Source organism: Triturus cristatus, chromosome 3_1, assembly GCF_964204655.1.
Source record: "Triturus cristatus chromosome 3_1, aTriCri1.1, whole genome shotgun sequence".
In the NCBI taxonomy this organism is placed as follows: domain Eukaryota; kingdom Metazoa; phylum Chordata; class Amphibia; order Caudata; family Salamandridae; genus Triturus; species Triturus cristatus.
This window is the reverse complement of record NC_140583.1, coordinates 46506366-46531272: the sequence shown is the minus strand read 5'-3', so window position 1 is coordinate 46531272 and position 24907 is coordinate 46506366. Positions and strand designations below refer to the sequence as shown.

Sequence of the window (24907 nt, the reverse complement as noted above, 5' to 3'; positions counted from 1 at the left end):
GGACTGGTTCAAACGCCTATCCACTATGCATGCAGTCCCCTAACCACCTACACACTTGTCTTTTCACAACATCAATTCGCCAGTCAGTATCTATACACTCCAGCAAACATCCTGTCACTCCCCTTGCACTCCTCTAGTGACCTATTCAGCACCATGAATTAATCCATTCACTGTGCCAAAACCCAAACACTTATAAATTCACCCAGGCACTCTCTTTGCAGTACTCTAATCATTCAGTCAGTACCCAAGTACTCTTGCAGAGAGCCAGGCCTTTCGCACATGGACTGCTTCAAACGCCTATCCACTATGCATGCAGTCCTCTAACCACCTACACACTTGTCTTTCACACCTTCAATTTCCCAGTCAGTATCCATACACTTCCAGCAAACACCCTGTCACTCCTCTTGCACGCCTCTAGTGACCCATTCAGCACCATTTACTAATCCCTTCACTGTGCCAAAATCCAAACCCTGATAAATTCACCCAGGCACTCTCCTTGCAGTACTCTAATCATTCAGTCAGTACCCAAGTACTCATACACTGAGCCAGGCCTTAGCACATGGACTGGTTCAAACGCCTATCCACTATGCATGCATTCCTCTAACCACCTACACACTTGTCTTTTACAACTACAATTCCCCAGTCAGTATCCATACACTTCCAGCAAATACCCTATCACTCCCCTTGCTTCCTCTAGTGACCCATTCAGCACCATGAACTAATCCATTCTCTGCACCAAAACCCAAACACTTATAAATTCACCCAGGCACTCTCCTTGCAGTACTCGAATCATTCAGTCAGTACCCAAGTACTCCTGCACTGAGCCAGGCCTTAGCACATGGACTGGTTCAAACGCCTATCCACTATGCATGCAGTTCTCTAACCACCTACACACTTGTCGTTCACACCTTCAATTCCACAGTTAGTATCTATACACTCCAGCAAACACCCTGTCACTCCCCTTGCACTCCTCTAGTGACCCATTCAGCACCTTGTACTAATCCATTCACTGCGCCAAAACCCAAACACTTATAAATTCACCCAGGCACTCTCCTTGCAGTACTCTAATCATTCAGTCAGTACCCAAGTACTCATGCAGTGAGCTAGGCCTTAGCAGATGGACTGTTTCAAACGCCTATCCACTATGCATGCAGTCCTGTAACCACCTACACACTTGTCTTTCACACCCTCAATTCCCCAGTCAGTATCCATACACTTCCAGCAAACACCCTGTCACTCCCCTTGCACTCCTCTAGTGACCTATTCAGCCCCATGTACTAACCCATTCACTGCACTAAAACCCGAACACTTATAAATTCACCCAGGCACTCTCCTTGCAGTACTCTAATCATTCAGTCAGTACCCAAGTACTCATGCACTGAGCCAAGCCTTAGCACATTGACTGCTTCAAACGCCTATCCACTTTGCATGCAGTCCTCTAACCACCTACACACTTGTCTTTCACACCTTCAATTCCCCAGTCAGTATCCATACACTACCAGCAAACACCCAGTCACTCCACTTGCACTCCTCTAGTGACCCATTCAGAACCACGTCCCAATCAATTCACTGTGCCAAAACACAAACACATATAAATTCACCCAGGCACTCTCCTTGCAGTACTCTAATCATTCAGTCAGTACCCAAGTACTCATGCACTGAGCCAGGCCTTAGCACATGGACTGGTTCAAATGCCTATCCACTATGCATGAAATCCTCTAACCACCTACACACTTGTCTTTCACACCTTCAAATCCCCAGTCAGTATCCATACACTTCCAGCAAACACCCTGTCACTCCTCTTGCACGCCTCTAGTGACCCATTCAGCACCATTTACTAATCTCTTCACTGTGCCAAAACCCAAACACTTATAAATTCACCCAGGCACTCTCCTTGCAGTTCTCTAATCATTCAGTCAGTACCCAAGTACTCATGCACTGAGCCAGGTCTTAGCACATGGACTGCTTCAAATGCCTATCCACTATGCATGCGGTCCTCTAACCACCTACACACTTGTCTTTCACACCTTCAATTCCCCAGTCAGTATCTTTACACTACAGCAAACACCCTGTCACTCCCCTTTCACTCCTCTAGCGACCCATTGAGTACCATGTACTAATCCAGTCCCTGTGCCAAATCCCAAACACTTATAAATTCACCAAGGCACTCTCCTTGCAGTCCTCTAATCATTCAGTCAGTGCCCAAGTACTCATGCAGTGAGCTAGGCATTAGCACATGGACTGCTACAAACGCCTCTCCACTATGCATGCAGTCCTCTAACCACCTACACACTTGTCTTTCACACCTTCAATTCCCCAGTCAGTATCCATACACTTCCAGCAAACACACTGTCACTCCCCTTGCGCTCCTCTAGTGACCCATTCAGCACCATGTACTAATCGAATCACTGCGCCAACACCCAAACACTTATAAATTCACCCAGGTACTCTCCTTGCAGTTCTCTAATCATTCAGTCAGTACCCAAGTACTCATGCACTGAGCCAGGCCTTAGCACATGGACTGCTTCAAATGACTATCCACTATGCATGCGGTCCTCTAACCACTTACACACTTGTCTTTCACACCTTCAATTCCCCAGTCAGTATCCATACACTTCCAGCAAACACACTGTCACTCCCCTTTCACTCCTCTAGTGACCCATTCAGCACCATGTACTAATCGAATCACTGCGCCAACACCCAAACACTTATAAATTCACCCAGGCACTCTCCTTGCAGTACTCTAATCATTCAGTCAGTACCCAAGTACTCATGCACTGAGCCAGGCCTTAGCAAATGGACTGGTTCAAATGCCTATCCACTATGCATGAAATCCTCTAACCACCTACACACTTGTCTTTCACACCTTCAAATCCCCAGTCAGTATCCATACACTTCCAGCAAACACCCTGTCACTCCTCTTGCACGCCTCTAGTGACCCATTCAGCACCATTTACTAATCTCTTCACTGTGCCAAAACCCAAACACTTATAAATTCACCCAGGCACTCTCCTTGTAGTTCTCTAATCATTCAGTCAGTACCCAAGTACTCATGCACTGAACCAGGCCATAGCACATGGACTGCTTCAAATGCCTATCCACTATGCATGCGGTCCTCTAACCACCTACACACTTGTCTTTCACACCTTCAATTCCCCAGTCAGTATCTTTACACTACAGCAAACACCCTGTCACTCCCCTTTCACTCCTCTAGCGACCCATTCAGTACCATGTACTAATCCATTCCCTGCGCCAAAACCCAAACACTTATAAATTCACCAAGGCACTCTCCTTGCAGTACTCTAATCATTCAGTCAGTGCCCAAGTACTCATGCAGTGAGCTAGGCCTTAGAACATGGACTGCTACAAACGCCTATCCACTATGCAGGCAGTCCTCTAACCACCTACACACTTGTCTTTCACACCTTCAATTCCCCAGTCAGTATCCATACACTTCCAGCAAACACACTGTCACTCCCCTTGCGCTCCTCTAGTGACCCATTCAGCACCATGTACTAATCGAATCACTGCGCCAACACCCAAACACTTATAAATTCACCCAGGCACTCTCCTTGCAGTACTCTAATCATTTAGTCAGTACCCAAGTACTCATGCATTGAGCCAGGCCTTAGCTCATGGACTGCTTCAAACGCCTATCCACTATGCATACAGTCCTCTAACCACCTACACACTTGTCTTTCACAACTTCAATTCCCCAGTCAGTATCCATACACTTCCAGCAAGCATCCTGTCACTCCCCTTGCGCTCCTCTAGTGACCCATTCAGCACCATGTACTAATCCATTCACTGCGCCCAAACCCAAACACTTATAAATTCACCCAGGAACTCTTCTTGCAGTGCTCTAATCATTCAGTCAGTAGCCAAGTTCTTATGCAGTGAGCCAGGCCTTAGCACATGGACTGCTTCAAACATCTATCCACTATGCATGCAGTCCTCTAACAACCTACCCACTTGTCATTCTTACCTTCAATTCCCCAGTCAGTATCCATACACTTCCAGCAAACTCCCTATCACTCCCCTTGCACTCCTCTAGTGACCCATTCAGCACCATGTACTAATCCATTCACTGCGCCAAAACCGAAACACTTATAAATTCACCCAGGCACTCTTCTTGCAGTACTCTAATCATTCAGTCAGTACCCAAGTACTCATGCACTGAGCCAGGCCTTAGCACATGGACTGCTTCAAACGCGCATCCACTATACATACAGTCCTCTAACCACCTACACACTTATCTTTCACACCTTCAATTCCCCAATCAGTATCTATACACTCCAGCAAACACCCTGCCACTCCCCTTGCACTCCTCTAGTGACGCAGTTAGCACCATGTACTATTCCATTCACTGCGCCAAAACACAACCACTTATAAATTCATCCAGGCACTCTCCTTGCAGTACTCCAATCATTCAGTCAGTTCCCAAGTACTCATCCAGTGAGCCAGGCCTTAGCACATGGACTGCTTCAAACCCCTAACCACTATGCATGCAGTCCCCTAACTAACCAACACACTTATAGTTCTGCACTTATACATTCAACAAAAAAAACAATATTTCAGTTTCAATATTTAAAAACATTTTTATTTCCATTTGTATTAAAAATATATAATGTAATTTAAAAAATAAAATATGTAAAAATAAACAGTTAAAAAACTGTAGAAAATCAGTATAAGAAAAATACATATAACTACTAATACATTTAAAATTATCATTTAAAAAACCTTTGAAATTCACTGAAAAAACCATAGGTTTCAGACATGTTATAGTTACGAATTAGCTGTTATAGTTAGCTGGACATTTCACTTGTATAAAACCATTGAAATTCCTCCGTTATAGTTATTTCTGCTAACTATAACTCACGCGCCTGCAATCTATTGCTGATGATGTCACATATTAACATATTACATCATTCATGACATGGTCAGTGACATCACTAATGACATCACTGATGACATCACTGATGACATCATGCAGTGAATGTGGTTTGGTTCATTATTTAAATATGTATTATATATATAGCAATCTGCATTGAAGAATGAGTGGATATATAAATATAAATATCAGGATGGAGGATTTAGTAGCAGTGTGATTGACTGTTTCCTTTACTAATTTAAAGTGTCTCACTAAATATATTGGATAGTGACTAAACTGTGTGAATATCTGTATCACTTTGTCAGTTGTTGTGTAAACTGCTGCACCAGTTGGTTACTAGCTACGTGAAAGTCTATATTAGTTATTGATTAGTTAACTGAGTATTTGTATGGGAGAGTGAATGTGTGTGTGGTTCGATGGTGGGCGCAATTGTACATCGATTGCTGATTACAGAACAGAGGCCAACACCTTGGCGTCTAACCTCATGGCTAGAGGCTACCCTGAAAAACAAGTCAGAGACTCTTTGAAAAGAGCTAGAAACAACCCAAGGGAGTCACTTCTTGAGGCCCATTTGAAACCAGCCACTGATAATCTTACATGTGTTACGTCCTACATTCCAAATTCTGCCAGAATTAAAAAGATAATGTTAAAACATTGGCGCATACTGAATTCAGGTGATCTACAACTTCCTAAACCTAGGTTCGCCATTAAAGGAACTCGTAACCTAAAAGACATGTTGGTACACACCAGACCTAAGAAACACAATAGCGACACACAGAGGACTCTGTGGGGACTGCCGCCAGTGACTGGACACTACCCTTGTGGTTCCTGCATAGTATGCCCATTGACCACCACATCCAAAGAACTATCCCTACCACCTACTACCTAACTTCAATTGGGCCCAAAAGAGGCACACTAATTGCAATACTATGCAGTGCATTTACATGATCACGTGTCCTTACAGCCTTAAGTATATAGGAATGACTATGCGACCTATCAAGAATCAAGATCAGGATTACTGAACATAGGAGTAATATTCGCTGTCAGGGAGTCACTACAAAACTATATACACACTACCTAGAAGCACCACACTGTTCTGACAATGTACGTTGGACAGTAGTAGAAGCCTTCCCAGTCATCACTAAGGCTGCATTGTTCAGAGCTGAACAGAGATGAGTCCACAGACTTTCCACGCATATTAGCGGCCTGAATGATGATATTCCTTGGGGCTCATTAAGCTGAACACATAGATCCTACTGGTGAATACAGATACAGCCACGTTCTGTTGGATTCGAAAGCACGGAGTTGGTTGCACCTGATCGGAGGGGGTACACAGAAATCATCACAGACTTTAACTTCTGACATCCTCAATCATAGAATTAAGACCCCGTTTCATTGTTCTGACCTGCTGTACCGCGGTGTACTCCACCGACTGCAGTCAGCCAAGCCCAATCATGTTCAGCAGTTAGCTACGGAAGCACAGAGTGTGATGCACCTCAACAGAGGGAGTTGTGTGAAAACCAAGCAGCAGGTAATATCGGACATCGTCCATTCTGGGATCAAGACACTGTTCCACTGTTGGGACCTAGAGTTGGTTGCACCTGGTCGAAGAGAGTACCTTCATCTCCACTCTCAGATGCAGTTCTAACATTGTCCATTGTGGGATCAAGACACCGATCCACTGTTGGAACCTAGAGTTGGTTGCACGTGGTCGAAGGGAGTACCTTCATCTCCACTCTCAGATGCAGTTCTAACATCGTCCATTGTAGGATCAAGACACCGTTCCACTGTTGGTACCTGTTGGACTACTGTGTTAGTAGTATACAGAGCACTCCACGGTGCTGGGCCTCAGGCTGGGCGCTGTGTGCCTGTATCACGGTAGCGAGCGTTGATCTCAGGAGCCTTCCGAACCTCGGCCCAGGAGCTTCCCCCGACACGTGGTGGGCCCTCTTTCACATACGGCGGTGTCGAAAGGCGAACTGTGGGGCATATGTGCTTCGCAGCGGCCATGACGGTTTCTGGGTACCAGCAGGCTGAGAGCATCATTCACACAGCCACCTTCGCTCACGGCATCAGCCTCGTGGTGGTGTAAGCTGTGCAGACTTGGCAGACAAGTTTGCCATTCCAGAAGAGAACCACACCCAGAGAAACGTGCCTTTTATTCATACCCCTATGCTAGCCTTGCCTACTCTGAGCCAGCCCACTACGCTAAAGATTGGGGGGAGAGGGGGCATGTACGCGCTATGTTTTCGTAATCTTCCCTACTGACTGTACTATCATGGTTGCGTCCACTGTCCACTTCACTCAATAGACCTTCAGTGTATGTTCACATGTACATGTCTGTGATCTGCATACTTAAGTCTGTCCGGCACATCCCCTCAACACTTTGCATTGTTTACTTTTATAATCGAGAATCACTTGCCACCTTTGCACATACTTTGCTCCCATCTCTCCCCGCATTCTGCATTGTGTGGCAGAGGTGCCATGCCATGTTTGGTTTGTGTACATGGCCAGACACGGTTCCCACAGTACGTAGTGTCGTGGTGTCTGCTAGGTGAACATGTTGTTCGTCATGTTGTATGTGATTATATAAGGTAGCGTGTTTATTCGCAAGAGGTTATATATTACGATTACCACATGTATCCTTTTTATATATATATACATATATATATATATATATTATATATATATATATATATATATATATATATAAAAATCTCAAAGTACTCCAACAATGTCTTCAATTTTTGTGGCAAAACCAGCGCACGGACCACAAAGTAAGTGCAAAAAATATTTATTTGCAGTCAGCCATTACCCGTTTCAGCCCTCACAGGCCTTGATCACATGTATATATAGATATATATATATATATATATATATATATATATATATATATATATATATATATATATATATATATATATATATATATATATATACCTACTGGCGGTCGCCAGTAGGTAGTTATAGTTAGGACCCTGTTTCCATAGGAAATCCGCAACATTCTATTTTGAATAACTTTGGCGCCGGTCGACGAATCCTCGCGAATTTTTCAAAATAGGTGGGGCGCTACGCTCCCCTCCTACCCTGAAAGTCTCGGGGGGATTCGTCAACCGGGGGCTGAGATAAAAGGGGGGTCCCAAAACGCGTTTTTCCCATGCATTTTTCCATAGGACCTTTAGACACAGCTACAGCCCGAACGGCTGAACAGAATTACTTGAAATTTGGCAGAGAGCTAGTCCTCAGGTCAAGGAAGTGCCTTTTGTAGGTTTGGTGTAAATCTGTTTAGTAGATTCTGAGAAAATAGCCTTTAAATCAATATATATATCTGAGCCAGCTTACGGTGCGCTTACCGTACGCGTACGGTGGCGTGCGCGAGCGCGATTCTGATTGGCTCTTAGATCTTAGTAAACATTCGAATCGGTCGAAACCAGGAAGCGGCGACCGCCATTTTCTCTCTCGCTCTCTGAGTTGGGCAGCAAAAACGAAGCCACAAAATGGCTAAAGAGGCAGTTTCGTCACATCCTAACCACCCAGCATTGATATAGGGGTTCGGAAATTTGCCGATTACGCTTACCGTACGCGTACGGTAAAAATTATTTAAAAAAAAAATTATCCACATTCTCCCCACCCCGTGTGCAAAAGGTGCCCGAAGGGCACCATTTGTGCATGGCATATTAGACATATCAAATTAACAAAGAATACATTTAAAAAAGATGCGCATAATATGTCCCCCATGTGCGCACGGTGCCACCCCGTGTGCAAATGGTGCCCGAAGGGCACCATTTGTGCATGGCATATAACAACAATAAAATTAACAAAGAATACATTTCAAAAAGATGCGCATAATATGTCCCCCATGTGCGCACGGTGCGCGAAGCGCATCGTGCGTACATGGCCCATCCCGCATAATGTGGGCACGCGGTGCGCGCAGCGCACCGCGTGACCACCGTGTGTGCACGGCACTAACTGCGTAAAGTGGGCGCGCGGTGTGCGAAGCGCACCGTGCGCGCACGGAACGAACTGCGTTAACTGGGCGCGCAACGCCACGAATGGCGTAAAGTAACTTAGCATTTAAAAAAACATACAAATTCACTGAAAAAACCATAGGTTTCACACACGTTATAGTTAGGAATTAGCATTTAAAAAACCTTGCAAATTCACTGAAAAAACCATAGGTTTCACACATGTTATAGTTAGCTGGACATTTTACTGATAAAAAACCAATGAAATTCCCCCGTTATAGTTAGTGCAGGCAACTATAACTCACGCGACCGCAATCTTCTGCTGATGACATATGTGTCTTTATGAAAAAAAAATATTTGTAATATATGTATAGCTAAAAATTAATGGAAGAAGACATGGGCAAATAAGTGTCTAAATACAGTATTAGCATCAGCAGAGGATTGCGGTCGCGTGAGTTATAGTTGCCTGCACTAACTATAACGGGGGAATTTCATTGGTTTTTTATCAGTAAAATGTCCAGCTAACTATAACATGTGTGAAACCTATGGTTTTTTCAGTGAATATATATATATATGTACATATATATATATATATATATATACATATATATATATATATATATATATATTATCTACTGGCGGTCGCCAGTAGATAGTTATAGTTAGGACCCTGTTTCCATAGGAAATCCGCAACATTCTATTTTGAATAACTTTGGCGCCGGTCGACGAATCCTCGCGAATTTTTCAAAAGAGGTGGGGCGCTACGCTACGCTCCTACCCTGAAAGTCTCGGGGGGATTCGTCAAGCGGGGGCTGAGATAAAAGGGGGGTCCCAAAACGCGTTTTTCCCATGCATTTTTCCATAGGACCTTTAGACAGAGCTACAGCCCGAACGGCTGAACAGAATTTAATGAAATTTGGCAGAGAGGTAGTCCTCAGGTCAAGGAAGTGCCTTTTGTAGGTTTGGTGTAAATCTGTTCAGTAGATTCTGAGAAAATAGCCTTTAAATCAATATATATATCTGAGCCAGCTTACGGTGCGCTTACGGTGCGCTTACCGTACGTGTACGGTGACGTGTGCGAGCGCGATTCTGATTGGCCGTTAGATCTTAGTAAACATTCGAATCAGTCGAAACCAGGAAGCGGCGGCCGCCATTTTCTCTCTCGCACTCTGACAGGGGGTTGAAAAACAAAGTGCAAAAACATGCAAAGGGGCTGTTTAGACAGCTCCCAAGCACCTAGCCATGTCGAGGGATTCCCCAACGATCCCCCAAGTGAAAAAAGGTAATTTTAATTTTTTCGAAAATTTCGCCGATTACGCTTACCGTACGCGTACGGTAATAAATAATAATAAAAAAAAAAAAATATCCACATTTTCACCACCCCGTGCGCAAACGGTGCCCGAAGGGCACCATTTGTGCATGGCTTATAACTACTGAACAAAACATATATTTTACCTGTCACAACGATGCTCATCATATGTCCTCCATGTGCGCACGGTGCGCGAAGCGCATCGTGCGTTCATGGCCCATCTAGCGTCGCGTGCTCACTGTGCGCGCACGGTGCACGCACGGAACGAACTGCGTTAAGTGGGCGCGCACGCCACAAATGGCGTAAAGTAACTTAGCATTTAAAAAACCGTACAAATTCACTGAAAAAACCATAGGTTTCACACACGTTATAGTTAGGAATTAGCATTTAAAAAACCTTGCAAACTCACTGAAAAAACCACAGGTTTCACACATGTTATAGTTAGCTGGACATTTTACTGATAAAAAACCAATGAAATTCCCCCGTTATAGTTACTGTAGGCAACTATAACTCACGCGACCGTAATCCTCTGCTGATGACATATGTGTCTTTATGTAAAAAAAATATTTGTAATATATGTATACCAACATTTAATGGAAGAAGACATGGGCAAATAAGTGTCTAAATACAGTATTAGCATCAGCAGAGGATTGCGGTCGCGTGAGTTATAGTTGCCTACAGTAACTATAACAGGGGAATTTCATTGGTTTTTTATCAGTAAAATGTCCAGCTAACTATAACATGTGTGAAACCTATGGTTTTTTCAGTGAATATATATATATATATATAGCACACAAACGTCTTCTTCAAAGAACGACCTGCACTCGGAAAATGAACCACAAAAGTTTAATCCTGTAGGTTACGCGTTTCGACAGCAAGCTGTCTGTGATCAAGACAGCTTGCTGTCGAAACGCGTAACCTACAGGATTAAACATTACATGCCGGGAGACCTGCCCGACTGAACCCGCCACCTGTCTACGGGCCAACGGGACTCCAGTAATCTTGGTCGATATGTGGATATATATATATATATATATTAATAGGGTTTATACTTACCTGTAAAGTACTTATTTTTACTGGCAAAACCTTTATCACGCATATGCCTTTTCCATTCATGCTTTACGGAATTTGTTTTAAAGGCATGGATGGTAAAGGCGTATGCGTTGTAATAAAAAATGTGTGGTGAAGGCATTCGCATTGTAAAGACTGCATTGTAATGATATGCATTACAATGGAATGCGCAGGTTCCATCATACATCCATGTTTCTGCTGTCTGATTAAGAGTGCTGTCCCTCAATCTTCAGAATATCAGTGTGTGCAGCAAGAGTGTTTTACAAGCCAAGATGTTACTGCTTGCAAGCAACTATCTGCCCTCAAGCCGTCATTTCCTCTTTTGTTTCAGGAAGTTCGATCCTTTTGTTCCAGGGGGACATCAGGAGGCAGCTGACCCGCAGTGCTGTGAAGTGTAACCAATGCATCTGGCCAAGCTCCGGAAAAGGGACCATCACTGTGCCCTTCATTCTAGCTCCTGAATTTAGTGAGATATATGTATATATATATATTGTTCTTCCATATACTAGGGTGTTTCAGCACTGTGCATTATTACTGGGCACCGGTACCTGGTAGAGGAGGATAAGCCCCTCAGCTATATCATCTCTAGGGAGTGTATGCAACAGTGGCCTATGAGGCTTTTTACTTATCACTGTCTTTTGTAAAGTGCTCACGTAAAACTGACTTGCTGGAACGGAGGCATTTTACTTGGTGACGTCACAAGCAAGTACTCCTGCAAATACTGCTTGATGTGTGTAATAAGAGGGTGGGTTACTGTATTATCTCAAGTCCGTGGTAAGGCCTTTACTAGACTAGCTGATGGGACTTAGGGGCTCTCCTTCATAATACAGGCTGATGTGAATTAGAGATTCTCCTTCACAATGCAGCTTGATGGGAGTTTGGGGCTCTTCTTCAAAATTCATGCTTATGGGACATTGGGGCTCTCCTTCATAATACAGGCTGGTGGGATTTATTTCTCAGTCCCAATAAAGGCTGATGGAAGTTAGGGATTCTCCTTTCCACTAAATACTGATGGAAGTAAGGGGTTCTCCCTTATAATACAAACTGATGAGAGGTGGAGGTTCGCCCAGACAATACAGGCTGATGGTAGCTATGGGTTCTACCGTACAAGAGCATGCAGAAGTACTTGAAGCACAGGCCATCCTGATAGAATAAGGATGTCTTAATTCATAGCATGGGCTACTGGAGGGGGCCCTCATTCACCTTGCGTGCTGATAGAGATATAAGGTCTCCTTTGCACCATTGGAGAGTGTCCTCTTTCACTCTGGGGCTCCTAGAGGTATGGGTTATCTTTCCAACAGTAGGGATTGGATGGGGTCATCACCTAGAAGGCAAGCTTAGGAGGGTCTCCTCATCACAGTGGCTATTGGTTGCTCTTGATGGCACATCTGGACTTCTTCCAAATACTGGTTAAGGCATCTTTGCAGTATCAGGAGACGGAGAACACCTGCACAGTATTGGCTAATGGGTGGAGTAGACACCTGTTGACTTTGAAGACCATTGCAACTTGGGTGAAATCAATCGCAGGCCAGGCTAACTACCACCCAAGAGTTGCCTAATTTTTCCATAGATCAATCTGGCACTGACGACTATGCTGGTTGTCAGTGCAGCTGCTATCTTTGTGTTTTGTGTAGACACACCAGCGGCAGTGTCATCCTCCTTCAATCCTAATACTGCTTTCAATCTCTTTTTACCCACCCTCACCCAGGTGATAGCTCCAAGGCTCTGATCCGGGCAGCACTGCAGGAGTTCAACACACTGACCTGCGTCCAGTTCACTGATCGCACAATGGAGACCGACTACTTGTACATCAGCTCTGGGGAAGGGTATGTCTTCTCAGACCCTACAAACACAATCTCACCTGCTCAAAATTCCATGGCTAGGTTTTGCCTCTTACCTCATATTTTGAGAAACCCTTGTTGTGTCATACCCATAATAATGGCCTTGAAAGCGTGCTTGAATCAATAGATCTACTACTGTCACAGAGTTGCACTCAAGGCCATATGCCAGGTCTATACATGCACATTGGTCTCTGTTCGCACTGTGGCTGGACGAGGATGGACACCTTCTACTCTTTAAGCAGAAAAACTTCTGGCAACTGTTTTTTCTCATTACAGAGATCATGTTGTATGACAGAAGCACTCGTGCCTGAACCACGCGTGCCTTTACAACACGGTCCCAACAACAAATGCGTCTTAACCACGCATTCTTTTACCATGCATGCCTTTACAATGAATTTCATTGTAAAGGCATGTTTGCTAAAGGGATATGGGTGGTAAATTACCACTGTCCCAACCCCACCCACCCTAGGCCCTAAAATCCTATCTCCCTACAATGCCCCCAACCCACTTGAGCCCTATAACCGACCCTATCCTGCCCTTAAAACTACAGATTCCTCTCCTTCCACCCTGAGGCCTCAAATGCTGCCCACTATCAAAAACGACCCCGCCCTGAGCCCTAAAACATACCCCCGTGCTGCACTTTAAACTACTCCTACCTCTTCCTCCCGCCCTGAGGCCTAAAACCTTTTTCCCCTTTGAAAAAACTATCCCGACCCCCACACCCCTTTCCATGAACCGTAAAACCGACCCCCAGCCTTTAAAATGACCCCGACCCAACCCTCTGCCCTAAAACCCTGCTTTCCTTAAAACATCCACCCAAACACCTCCGCCCTCGTCCCTGAGCCCTAAAACTGACCCCCCAACCCAGCCCCACTTACCTGTTCACGTCCAGAGCTTCCTGTTCCGACAATTCTTGTTGCTCTCCTCGCCCATCTGGACGCTAGACTACTATTGGCCTTGACCACGCATATGCATGGTAAGAGAGATTTGTGGTTCAGGCAAGCACTGTTACACTTGAGTGGAAACAGCACGCGTGGCTCAGCCATGCTGTAAAGGCCCTTTCCTCAGAGATAGCTATCTAATTGGCAAGGTACTGTATAGGTCAGTGGGTTACTGCTTTTCTAAGAGACAGCCATTGTTACAATTTATAAATTAAAAATCCTAATATAGAACAGTAAATTATTAATTGTCGTCAAAGAACTGCATGCACAGTTCAAAGTGTAGGTTAGAGCATAGATTAATGTTGCAAAAAGGGTTACTTTGGGTAGAAATCAATTCTTATTATTAAAGAGAACCCCCAATTATGGTGTTACTTTTTCAATCAAGCAGTCTTAAACTATACTGCCTACCCGTATGGACATGTCACTCCAACAACTTGTAGTCCTCTGGGCCTGGCTTATGTAACATTTCATATACGGTGATTTACATACGTAGGATTATTTGTGTGTGGACACAGTGGAGGAAGTGGGTGGAGCCGGAGGAAAATGGGTGTGGCCTGCGAAAAAACTGTGAGCACCTGGACTTCATATTTTACAAATTAAGCACTGGACTCAACGATTCTTCTGAGCCGCGACAGGCCCTGCGACACGCTTCCCGGTGATGCGGCGACGTCTGATGCAAAGTCGATCCACTTCTCCGGTGATGCGAGGCTCTTCGGCAATGATGCATCAACTGCAGGGGTGGCAACAGGCTTCTCCGTTGATGCGGCGGCGTCTGATGCAACGTCAATCCTTTTATTCGGCAATGCGATGACAGCGGTTGCGGCGGCGATACGCTTCTTCATCCTGAGTCGCGCTTCCAGCTCCTTGCGACACGTTGTCCTTCAGAAAGCCTCGCACAGCAGCAGGCACTTCCAAAAGAACTCTTGGGGAGCTGGAGGGTGAAGTCTATTGTCTCTGTAACTTCAGCGGAAGGCAAGCCCTTGGAGATCCTTTATAAGTTGACGAAAGTACATACAAAGTTCCTCTCTCCTTTCTTTGGCAGTTTAGGCAACCACTGCAGGCCAATACCCCAAGCAGCACTTCAGTTTAGGGATAGTCACTTCTCGGTCTCTCTGGTTCCTCGCCTCAGCAAATGTTTCTTCTTGTTTCCCAAAGTGATCTAAAGTTCTTGGGTTTGGGTCCCAATAGTTATACTCAGTTTCTCTTTGTTCTCTGAAGGCAGAGAGGCCTTTGCCTAGTCCAAACCTGTTCTGGTCAGTCCTGGAGCACTCTGTTTACATGACTACTTCTTTCCTTTCACAGTGCAGGGCAGAGACATCAGACGCACCACAGGAGGTGGAGCCAGCATTGTGGAGGGAATGCACAACCCTATTCAGGTCCCAGGTGCAACTCCTCCCACCCATCTACATGCAAATCTTTCTATTCAGCTCTGTGCTGACTCACCCTGTCTCCTGGAATCCCCCAGCCCTTGTCACTCAAACTCCAGACAAGGAATACACAACCTAGAAGAGGCAGGCTTGGATGGTCAGACAAGACAATACCTACTTTCTAAAAGTGGTATTTTCAAAAACAGAATGTTGGACCAACTTAACTAAAAGATGCATTTTATCATTCTGAGTTCAGGCATACTAAGCTCGAATTTCTACCTAGTTCCCTGAGTCAGTTAGGATTATAAGATGTAATAATCAAACTGCCCATTCTGGCCTATGGGGAACAGGTGGCCTTGCAATAGTGAAAAACGAATATGGCTGTAATTCACTATTAGGACATGCCCCACACACCAGGGTATGTCCTACCTTATACTTACAATGCACCCTGCCCTTGGACCTACCATAGGGGTGTTTGATATGAAGAAAAGGGAAGGTTTAGGGACTGGCAAGTGGGTGCACTTCCCCAGTCATCATGGCAGTACCAGACTGCACACAGGCTCTGCAATGGCAGACCTGAGACACACTTTAACATGCTGCTTCTGTGGGTGGCACAACCAGTGCTGCAAGCCCACTAGCAGCATTTGGATTACCAGTCCTGGGCAATCCTGGTGCACTGTACTAGGGTTTGACAGGTAAACCAAATTAGCCAATCATGGAATCACTAATCCATACATCAATTTACCATAGGGAGCACTTGCACTGTGGCACTGAATAGCAGTGGTACAGTGCCCAAAGCATCTTTTACCAGCAAAAACACATGAGGCAACAGCAAAAAAATGGAAGGGAGACCCACGCCAAAGTGCCAGGTCTAACACTGACTAAATGGGAGGGGCATAGGGACAAGTAAAGAGGTTATTAGAGAGTGGTTTAGAGATGGGCATGCACTTTCTCATAAAACAGTAATCCCATTTGTATTCTCAAACTGTGGGCCTTATTTACTATATTTTGGCAATGGGCAGCACTGCAAACCTTCCTGCTGGCATGAGCTACATCAAAAGCAAAGGACAGAAATGTGCCATATCTATTGAGTTACAGCACATTCCTGTCCTCTTCGAAAGCTCTGGTGCACAGATGGCTGCCATGTGCCAATGCAGGCACCTGTGCACCATAATGCAAGTGTTTCTGCGTTTAAATCAGGTTGTTTTGTGGGGGAATGGGCACCTTCCCTCACAAAAACAACCCTTCCACTACCCCTGGGGAGGCGTCGGCTTTTAACGCATTCCCAGGTTTACAGTTTTTTGTAAATCTGCAAATGTTTCAAATGCCATTGGTGTTACGTGGAACACCCTACGTAATGCCCATGGCACACCTCCTCATCGCAGTGTGAGGCAACGCAGTGACTTGCGCTGTAGTGCCTCACACCATATTTACAAGGCCATGCAAAGCCACACAGGGTGGCTTTACGTTGCCTCATTGAGATGGGTAAGCCGAGGGCTCTATCGGAACGTTATTTATGACAGTCAAAATGGGACCCAAAACAGCAGCAAACTGACCAGTTGAAATCGGGAGTAAGTCCAGCACCACATATGGCTAACACCTGGTACCGCAACACCCTCCTATAGAAAATAATAAAGGTAGCAACATAACTTTTTTATTGGAAATAAAGTTACAATAAAATATTTAAAATAGTAAAAATATGAATATATTTATATAATACAAAACAACAAAAATAGAACAGATTTATTATTTAACTATAAAATATGTTTACAACCTTTTTTAAATTTCAAAATTAATGTAATAAACATTTTACTACCATATAAAATTACTTTAAAAAAATTTTGATACATCACTTTTAAATATTATTTTATCATAAAAATTTACCTTTTTACTTTAGGTGAGAATTTATTTATTAATTTAAACTTTTTTTAAATTTCATATATTTAAATTCATCAAAGAATAAGGGCCTGATTACAATGTCGGTCGCAGTTGAATACGACCGACATTGCCACGGATGCTGAACCTACCTTAGGTCGGCGGTCCTGTCGCAAGCTCCCATTTCTCTATTGAAACTTGTCCTGTAGTTGGAAACCGGCTGCCGCACAAGCTCCCACCAAGAAATGGGAGTTTATGTTAATCCATCACCTCATGGCACGTGGTGTAGGGCTTAACAGGGGGTCACCTATGGTGCCCCTCCAATCACCCAACCGGAGGCCGCTGAAGCAAGGGGGCCCTACTAGGGGCCCCTAAGTCGTTTACCGACAGCCTGTCGGTAACCAACATCGTAACACCGACAGCGGGAAACTTTCTTCGCCTGTACTGGAATTTTGCTGGAGTATGTGGACTTGCGCTTGAATGGCAGTGTGTGTGGACTTGCTTGACAACGGGTCTGCATGGATGGTGCTTAGCTGGCAGTGTGCATGGACTGTGGCTTGGCTGGCGGTGTGCATGGACTATCACTAGCTGGTGGTGTGCATGGATATGCTTGCCTGGTGGTGCATGTGGATGACCCTTGGCAGGCGGTCTACGTGGTTGGCGCTTAACTGGCAGTGTGTGTTGACTGTTGCTTGGATGGAGGTGTGTTGATGGGGTGCATGAATGGCACCTGGCTGGCGATGTGAGTGGATGGTGCTTGGCAGGTGGTGAGGTGTGTATTATTACCCAGAATTGTCCGCAAATCTCAAATTTAACTAAAAGTCACACTTTCCTCACATTTCTGTGTGGAAAAGTTGTGGGATTAAAGCAAACACAAAGAGATGATGGACGGAGCACTAAACCTTTTGAGACACATGTTTTCGGTTCAGGGAAGACCTGGCTTGGCAGTTTGGGCTGGACTGTTCCCATGAGGCACAGAGTCAAGACTGATTTGCATATAGCTGCGTCTGAACTGAGGTGGCGAAGTGAGCTAAAGAATGATGATGGATTCCACCCAAAACTGTGACTGTGGATGAGTGTCTGAAAAGTTTCAGCGCTCTGTCCATCATCTCTTTGTGTTTGCTTTGTTTGCCCTAAGTTGGCAGGGTATGCCGAGACGTGGGTCCCATGCTCCCTTTGCCAATGGATTCAAGCTAGCCTTGCTGATGAAGGGTGTTACCCAGAAACCAGTCCCAGGATGCTTGTTTCCGGTGTATGAAAGACCTGGCTTGGCGGTTCGGGCTGGACTGTTCCCATGAGGCACAGGGTCAAGACTGATTTGCATATAACTGGGTCTGAACTGAGGTGGCGAAATGAGCTAAAGAATAATGATGGATTCAACTCAGATCTGTGACTGGGGGTGAGTGTCTGAAAAGTTTCAGTGCTCCGTCCATTATCTCTTTGTGTTTGCTTTATTCGCCCTAAGTTGGCAGGGTATGCCCAGATATGGGTCCCTTGCTCACTTTGCCACTGGATTCAAGCTAGCCTGGATGATGAAGGGTGTTACCCGGAAACTGGTCCCAGGATGCTTGTTCCAGTTCAGGGAAGACCTGGCTTGGCAGTTCGGACTGGACTGTTCCCATGAGGCACAGGGTTAAGACTGATTTGCATATAGCTCGGTCTGAACTGAGGTGGCCCTGGCTGATGAAGGGTGTTACCCAGAAACCGGTCCCAGGATGCTTGTTTCCGTTTCAGGTAAGACCTGGCTTGGCAGTTCGGGCTGGACTGTTCCAATGAGGCACAGGGTCTAGATTGATTTGCATATAGCTGGGTCTGAACTGAGGTGGCGAAGTGGGCTAAAGAATGATGATAGATTCAAGCCAGATCTGTGACTGGGGATGAGTGTCTGAAAGGTTTCAGCGCTCCGTCCATCACCTCCTTGCTTTTGCAAAGTTGTGGTATTACCACACTGGCACAAATATCCCACCACCCAACATCCCCCTGGGTCTCCTGATAAAAATTAAGCCTTACTTGTGTGGGTGCCCAAAGCAGAGTCAGCCTAAAAACCTATTGTAGGATAGTTGGATCTTTCTTTTATGGTTTCCTCTACTTTTTGCCTGACTTCTAGTATGTTTTGACTGTTGTCTGCAGGGGTCCTGCTAACCAGGACCCCAGCAACTGTGCTCTCTCTCCCCGAAAACAGCTTTGGTAAGTACTTTGGTACCTCCACAATTGGCTACGGGTCTACCCTTATAAGTCCCTAGTATATGGTACTCAGGTACCCAGGGCATTGGTACACCAGGGGACTCCCATGGGCTGCAGTATGTATTGTGCCCACCAAGGGAGTCCACTTTAACTCTAACTACAGGTCTGCCATTGCAGCCTGTGTGAGATGGTGCTTGCACCTCCCACAACAGATATAAGTTTCCCTATATCTTAAAACCTATCATTAACCCCTATGGTAGGCCCTTCAGTCCTGAGAGCAGGGTGCTTGGTTATAAGTGTGAGGGTGCCCCTGCATGAGTAGGATACCCCTACAAGCCCAGTCAATTCTCCAGGCTTTGTAAGCTCGGTGAGCCATTTTAAGACATACAGTCAACATCAGTCTTTACAAGGTGTTTAACTATATAATTACTGTATCAGACCTGGTCTTGTTTGGTATTAAACATGTTGTAATCATATCCCAACAGGCATTCCGATGTTGGAGGTATAATCCCATATACTTGGAGCCACGTAGAGGAGCCCCCTGTACAATCTTTACAGCCTTTCGGGGTCTGACAGCAAGCTAGTTATGCTGCCGACCACAGACACTGTTCTTCCCTCCTGTTACAGAGCTGAGCTTGAGCACGGAATGTAGAACAATAGGTTTGCAGTCACAGGGAGGTGTGACCACCTTCCAGATAGGACTTAGTATATTGTACTGAAGTGTGGGCTCTTTCAAGTGCCACCAGATTGCATTGAAGGGCACATTTGGTGCCCTCCTTGCATACTCTGGTTTGAGCCAGTTCAGGAACCCTTGGTTCCTACTCTGGCGCAAAACTGGACAAAGGCAGGGGAGAATACTCCGCTCTGTCCAGCCCCCCCCACTGGGAGAGATTCCTGAGTTGTTCTAACCCTTCTTTTGAAATTTAAGGGCTCCCCCGTGGGTGGGTCCTGAGATTTGTCATGGAACATGTTAGAAATGGGATTTCTGGGTGACTAGGGCTTGCGCCAAAGCCAGGCAGAAACCACCACTCTAGTCAGTGCTGGGGAGTTACACGCCAAAGATAACCCCTGATCACCCCCTTGGTAGCTTGGCACGAGCAGTCAGGCTTATCTCTGAGGCAATGTGTAAAGCGTTTGCGCGCGCACCCAGCAACAACACCCAAGGCCCACCACAAAAGAAACTCCACACAAGGTATTATATAAAAATAGCCTTTGTATTACCAAAACACATTAGATAAAAACACACACTTTACAATGTGCCAACAGGCACGGGCAGAATTTATAAGGGATTATATGTACGGGGGACAGGGCCACATGGACCACTGTCAGGAATTAGCACTTTTAGAACTTAGCACATAGGATATAAAATGACTGTAGCACAAAATAACACATATAGCACACAACCAGTAACTACTGGTAACAGGTAAGTACCACCTACCCAACCCTAACCACCTTAGGAAAATACTGCGCAGGGAATCAGGACCTCACTAGTACCACCTGTACTAGGAGAGAAACAACCACCTAAGTATCACAATACTTCTAGGGGTAAAAGCACATTACACATGACGCATAAAAGCACATTCAGAGGTGTAAACACAAGGCACATTAGCGCAAAACTCACATTCACCACCACCTGTGGCAGTCCCTAGGCCAACTAGCCTCGTAGGGGCTTGGACGCCCTGCGTCCATCAGAGTCAGGGGCCTAAACGGAGCAGCTGCCCACGAAGTGCTGGGCAGCTGTAGGACAATGTTGGGGCCAACGCTGGAGCCTTGCAGGCTCTGTCCAACTGACTGTCCCCTGAGCCCCTCTGGGCTCTAAACAACAAGAAGTGCGGGGGCCGGGCGTTGAGCCTCACAGGCTCTTTCAACAATCGTGGCCCCGGAGTCCCTCTGGACTCTACAAAATGTCATCCCCAACGTTGGAGCATCTAGCGCTCTAGACCAGATGTGGGGCGAAGTTGGAGCGGCCCGCTGCCTTCTGGGGCCGCTCTACTCACTCAAATAAATGCCCCCTTTTGTTAGAGCCTCGGGGCTCTAAATCGAGATTGCCCCCGTTACCGTTGGAGCGGCCCACTGCCTTCCGGGGCCACTCTGATTGTCACCATTATGCCCCAAAGAACGATAGAGCCTCGCAGGCTCTATGAGCACTGTGGCCCCTTTGGAGCGCACCAGCGCTCAAAGAAAATAATGCGGGCCTCGTTGGAGCGCAGGCGCTCGATCCCCTTGCGGCCCCCACTCACCGGGACTCTGGAGAGGCGGCACTGACGTCTCCGAAGGCGGTGGGGCTCTCCTCTTCTCCGGCGAGGGCACCGGGGCGCAGGGTAGGCTCCTGCCTGCTCCGGGGCCCAACCAAACAGTTGCGAGTCTTCGGAGGGAGGCGGGGTAGGCTCCCGCCCTCCTTCTTCCTGTTCCGGTTGTCCCGGCGTCCCGCCCCCAGCCCGCCTGACTTCCTTCGAGCCCGGCCGCGGCGGTGATCTTCTCCTTACACCGAAGCGCGGGGTGGGCTCCCGCCTTCGTACTCACATTTAAAGAGAAGGAGATGAGCGGGGTGGGCACCCGCCAGCCAATAAAAAAATGCAATAAATCGAGATGGGCACTCGATATGGGCGGCAATGTCCCTGGTAGGGTGGGCACCTGCCAGGGGACTTCAGAATCGGCAATGATGGGGCAAATGCCGGGTGGGCACCGGCTGTCAGAAAGAAAGCGCTCCGAGCGCTAGGACAAATTAAAGCGCTTCCAGGCGCTTTGGGATGCAAATAAAGCGCTCCCAGCGCTTTAAGAAGGATAATAACAAAGTCCAGCAAAGTTCTGCCCTGCATACAGCAAGGCAGGGGTGGGGGGGGCAAGGCTGGACCCAGAGCCAGCGCACTGGGCCTCCAGGCAGGGAGGTAGTCCAAGTGGCGGTCCTCTGGTCCAGCAGCAGCAGCAGCCCCCCTCAGGTAGGATCCTGGAAGAGAACAGTTTCTGTGGGGACACAGCCCCATTTTTATACAGTAAAACCCTTTGTTCTTGGTTCAGGGTGAGGGGGAAAACCAGTCGCAGCTGGTTGGGGAGCACCCTTGATGTGCTCAGCCCCTCACTCTATTTACTGGCAGGGCTAGGGTCGTCAGTCGCACCACAGGGGCGGAGCCAGCATTGTGTGGGGAAAGCCCTGCCCTATTCAGGTCCAAGGTGCACTCCTCCCCAGCCATCAGCATGCTAATCTCACACTCACCACTGGGGCAGACCCAACCAGACTCCTGGAGCCAGGTTCACCAGCCAGCTCCAGCCAATCACACGCCAGACACACTTTACACTAATATGCCAACTCCTAGAAGTGGCACTTCCGCACATGACATAATCACGCATTATATATCATTGCGAAGCCTTCGATCACACGAGTCCGCACATACCAAACTCGGGCCTGCACACCCCACGCATCAGGAACTACTAGGGACACATACATTCCCCATGCATTCCTACGGGAGGGCAGGCCTATCTCACCACATGCACTCAGAGTGCGCACGCACTTTACCCTGGGACACAGGGAAAGTGCGCAGAAACCAAAAACCACTATCACCAAGTCACCAATAAAAGCAAAAAAAGTTCAGGGGTGAACCTGCCAGAAGGGCCAAGTCCAACACAACCCCCTTCCAGCCAAAACGCAAGGCAGACCAATCACCACCGTGATGGACTTCCCTGCTTGGGGCGATAGAACACGGACGCGGGCCCGCAGCTGCAGGGACACCCTCCGGTTCAACGCCACGGTGAACCCATGGAATTCCTTCTAAAACCACTGTCTGGACCAACTGGGCTACCCCACTGGTACTCCCAAGCTGTCCGCGGCCAAGACCAGGCCCTAGGCCACCCAGGTGCCACCGGTCCTTGCCTAATCACAGAGTGGGGGGTAGTAACCCCTGGCACATAGCGGCCATTCTCCACTCTTCCTCTCTGCAAGACAGGACTAGACTGCCACTGGTTCTCCAGCCTAGGGTCTACACCCTCAGGCGGACCAGGAGTCTCAGGGAAGGCTCTCCTCCCCCTACCTCTTCTCCTAGGTTTCCTCCTCCTCTGGCGAGGGGTACACCTAGAACGCCATTCCAACCCAGGGTTTAACCCCTCAGGTTGCACCGGGGTCAGAGGTGAGCTCTCCCACCCTCTGCACCCCCTTCCAGAGCCCTGCTCCCTACCAACTGGGGCGGTACCTCTGGAAGAAGAACCAGTCGGGACGCTGGTTACAGACGTCCCACCCTTCAGGTCAGGCTGATCCTGAACCTGGCCTTCCAGCCTCCGGCCTAGAACCTTTGGTGGAATAATTGCCTGGCACTCCAGGACTTCTGAGGATTTACAATTCATCCCCCTGAGGCTCACAAACGACACATATGTCGAGTTACTGTCTGTCTGGCGCTGATCTCCCGTCCCCTGTCCACCTGACAGTGCGCAGAGATCCTCCAGAACAGAAGTGGTGTCACCCTGGTCACTACACGGGATCCTAGCCCAACTGGGTAGTCCCTGACCCACCGGTTCTTCCACTGGGAAACTCATCCCCCAATCACTCCTCACGCTGGACTCTTGTACCCTCCCTACCGGAGCGGTACTGCCAGACTCTAGAACCACAGGAGCCCTGTTTACAGGCGCTCCAGGTCCTCTACTCACTAAGAGATCTTCCTCAAGTGGACTAACAGGACATCCTAGGTCCCCAACCTGGTGTTCCCTCAAGAAACCATCCAAGTTCTGAGGCAGGGTTTCGTGCGTCTGGGGACCCTCGGTCACCCTCTTACTCCCGCTCCACTGAGCCAGGCAGTAAGCCCCTACACCCTCCTCGCTATCCTGGGACCTAGCTGGGATACACTGAGCCTCCTCCACCACGCTGGGCTGGAGGATCTCTGACCTACTATTGTTGGAATCACTCACTAATGACTCTAGAGAACCTCTAGCATTTTCCCAGCGCTCTGCTTCATCCGCAAGCTCAAATGGCTCAGACAATCCACACCCCAACAGGTGTTGGCGCAACCCCGGCACACAACAACTGAGCAGGTGTTCTTTGAGAACCAGATCATACAGGTCGTCATAAGTACGTTCCGAGTTCTGAGCCACCCAATCGGACAGTGCCTCATTATATCCCTCCAAAAACTCCTCCCAAGAATGGTGAGACAGCTTCCTACTGCCCCTGAACTTCAACCTATACTCCTCCTCTCGGGAACAAGGTACCCCACTCGGGGAACTGGGAATGGGACTCTCTGTACTGCACTCTATATCGCTGCCACCACTGGACTCCACCCTCACTGGGGAATCTAGAAAACTACCCCTGCGCTCAGGGGACAGGGAAAGGCATGAGGGCTGCCTCCTACGCTGGGCCCAGCAAGGGACTCCCTACCTACGGGATCCTCACTCTCTACTGGCGTCCAGGTACTGTCATCTTCTTCTGAATCTTCAGGGCTCCCCACAGACCCACCACCCTCCTGGTGGGAGGCCTGGGCCCTT

General features: G+C 47.1%; 1 protein-coding gene across 1 annotated transcript in view; it reads left to right on the top strand.

Moving 5' to 3' along the window:
* Positions 1-24907, top strand: part of LOC146859668 (astacin-like metalloendopeptidase) — a 311371-nt gene that overhangs the window by 81131 nt on the left and 205333 nt on the right. Inside the window, exons 2-3 of the mRNA XM_085645618.1 lie at positions 11568-11702; positions 12945-13062. Coding sequence (XP_085501744.1) covers positions 11568-11702; positions 12945-13062 — 253 coding nt within the window. The remainder of the gene's footprint in view (positions 1-11567; positions 11703-12944; positions 13063-24907) is intronic.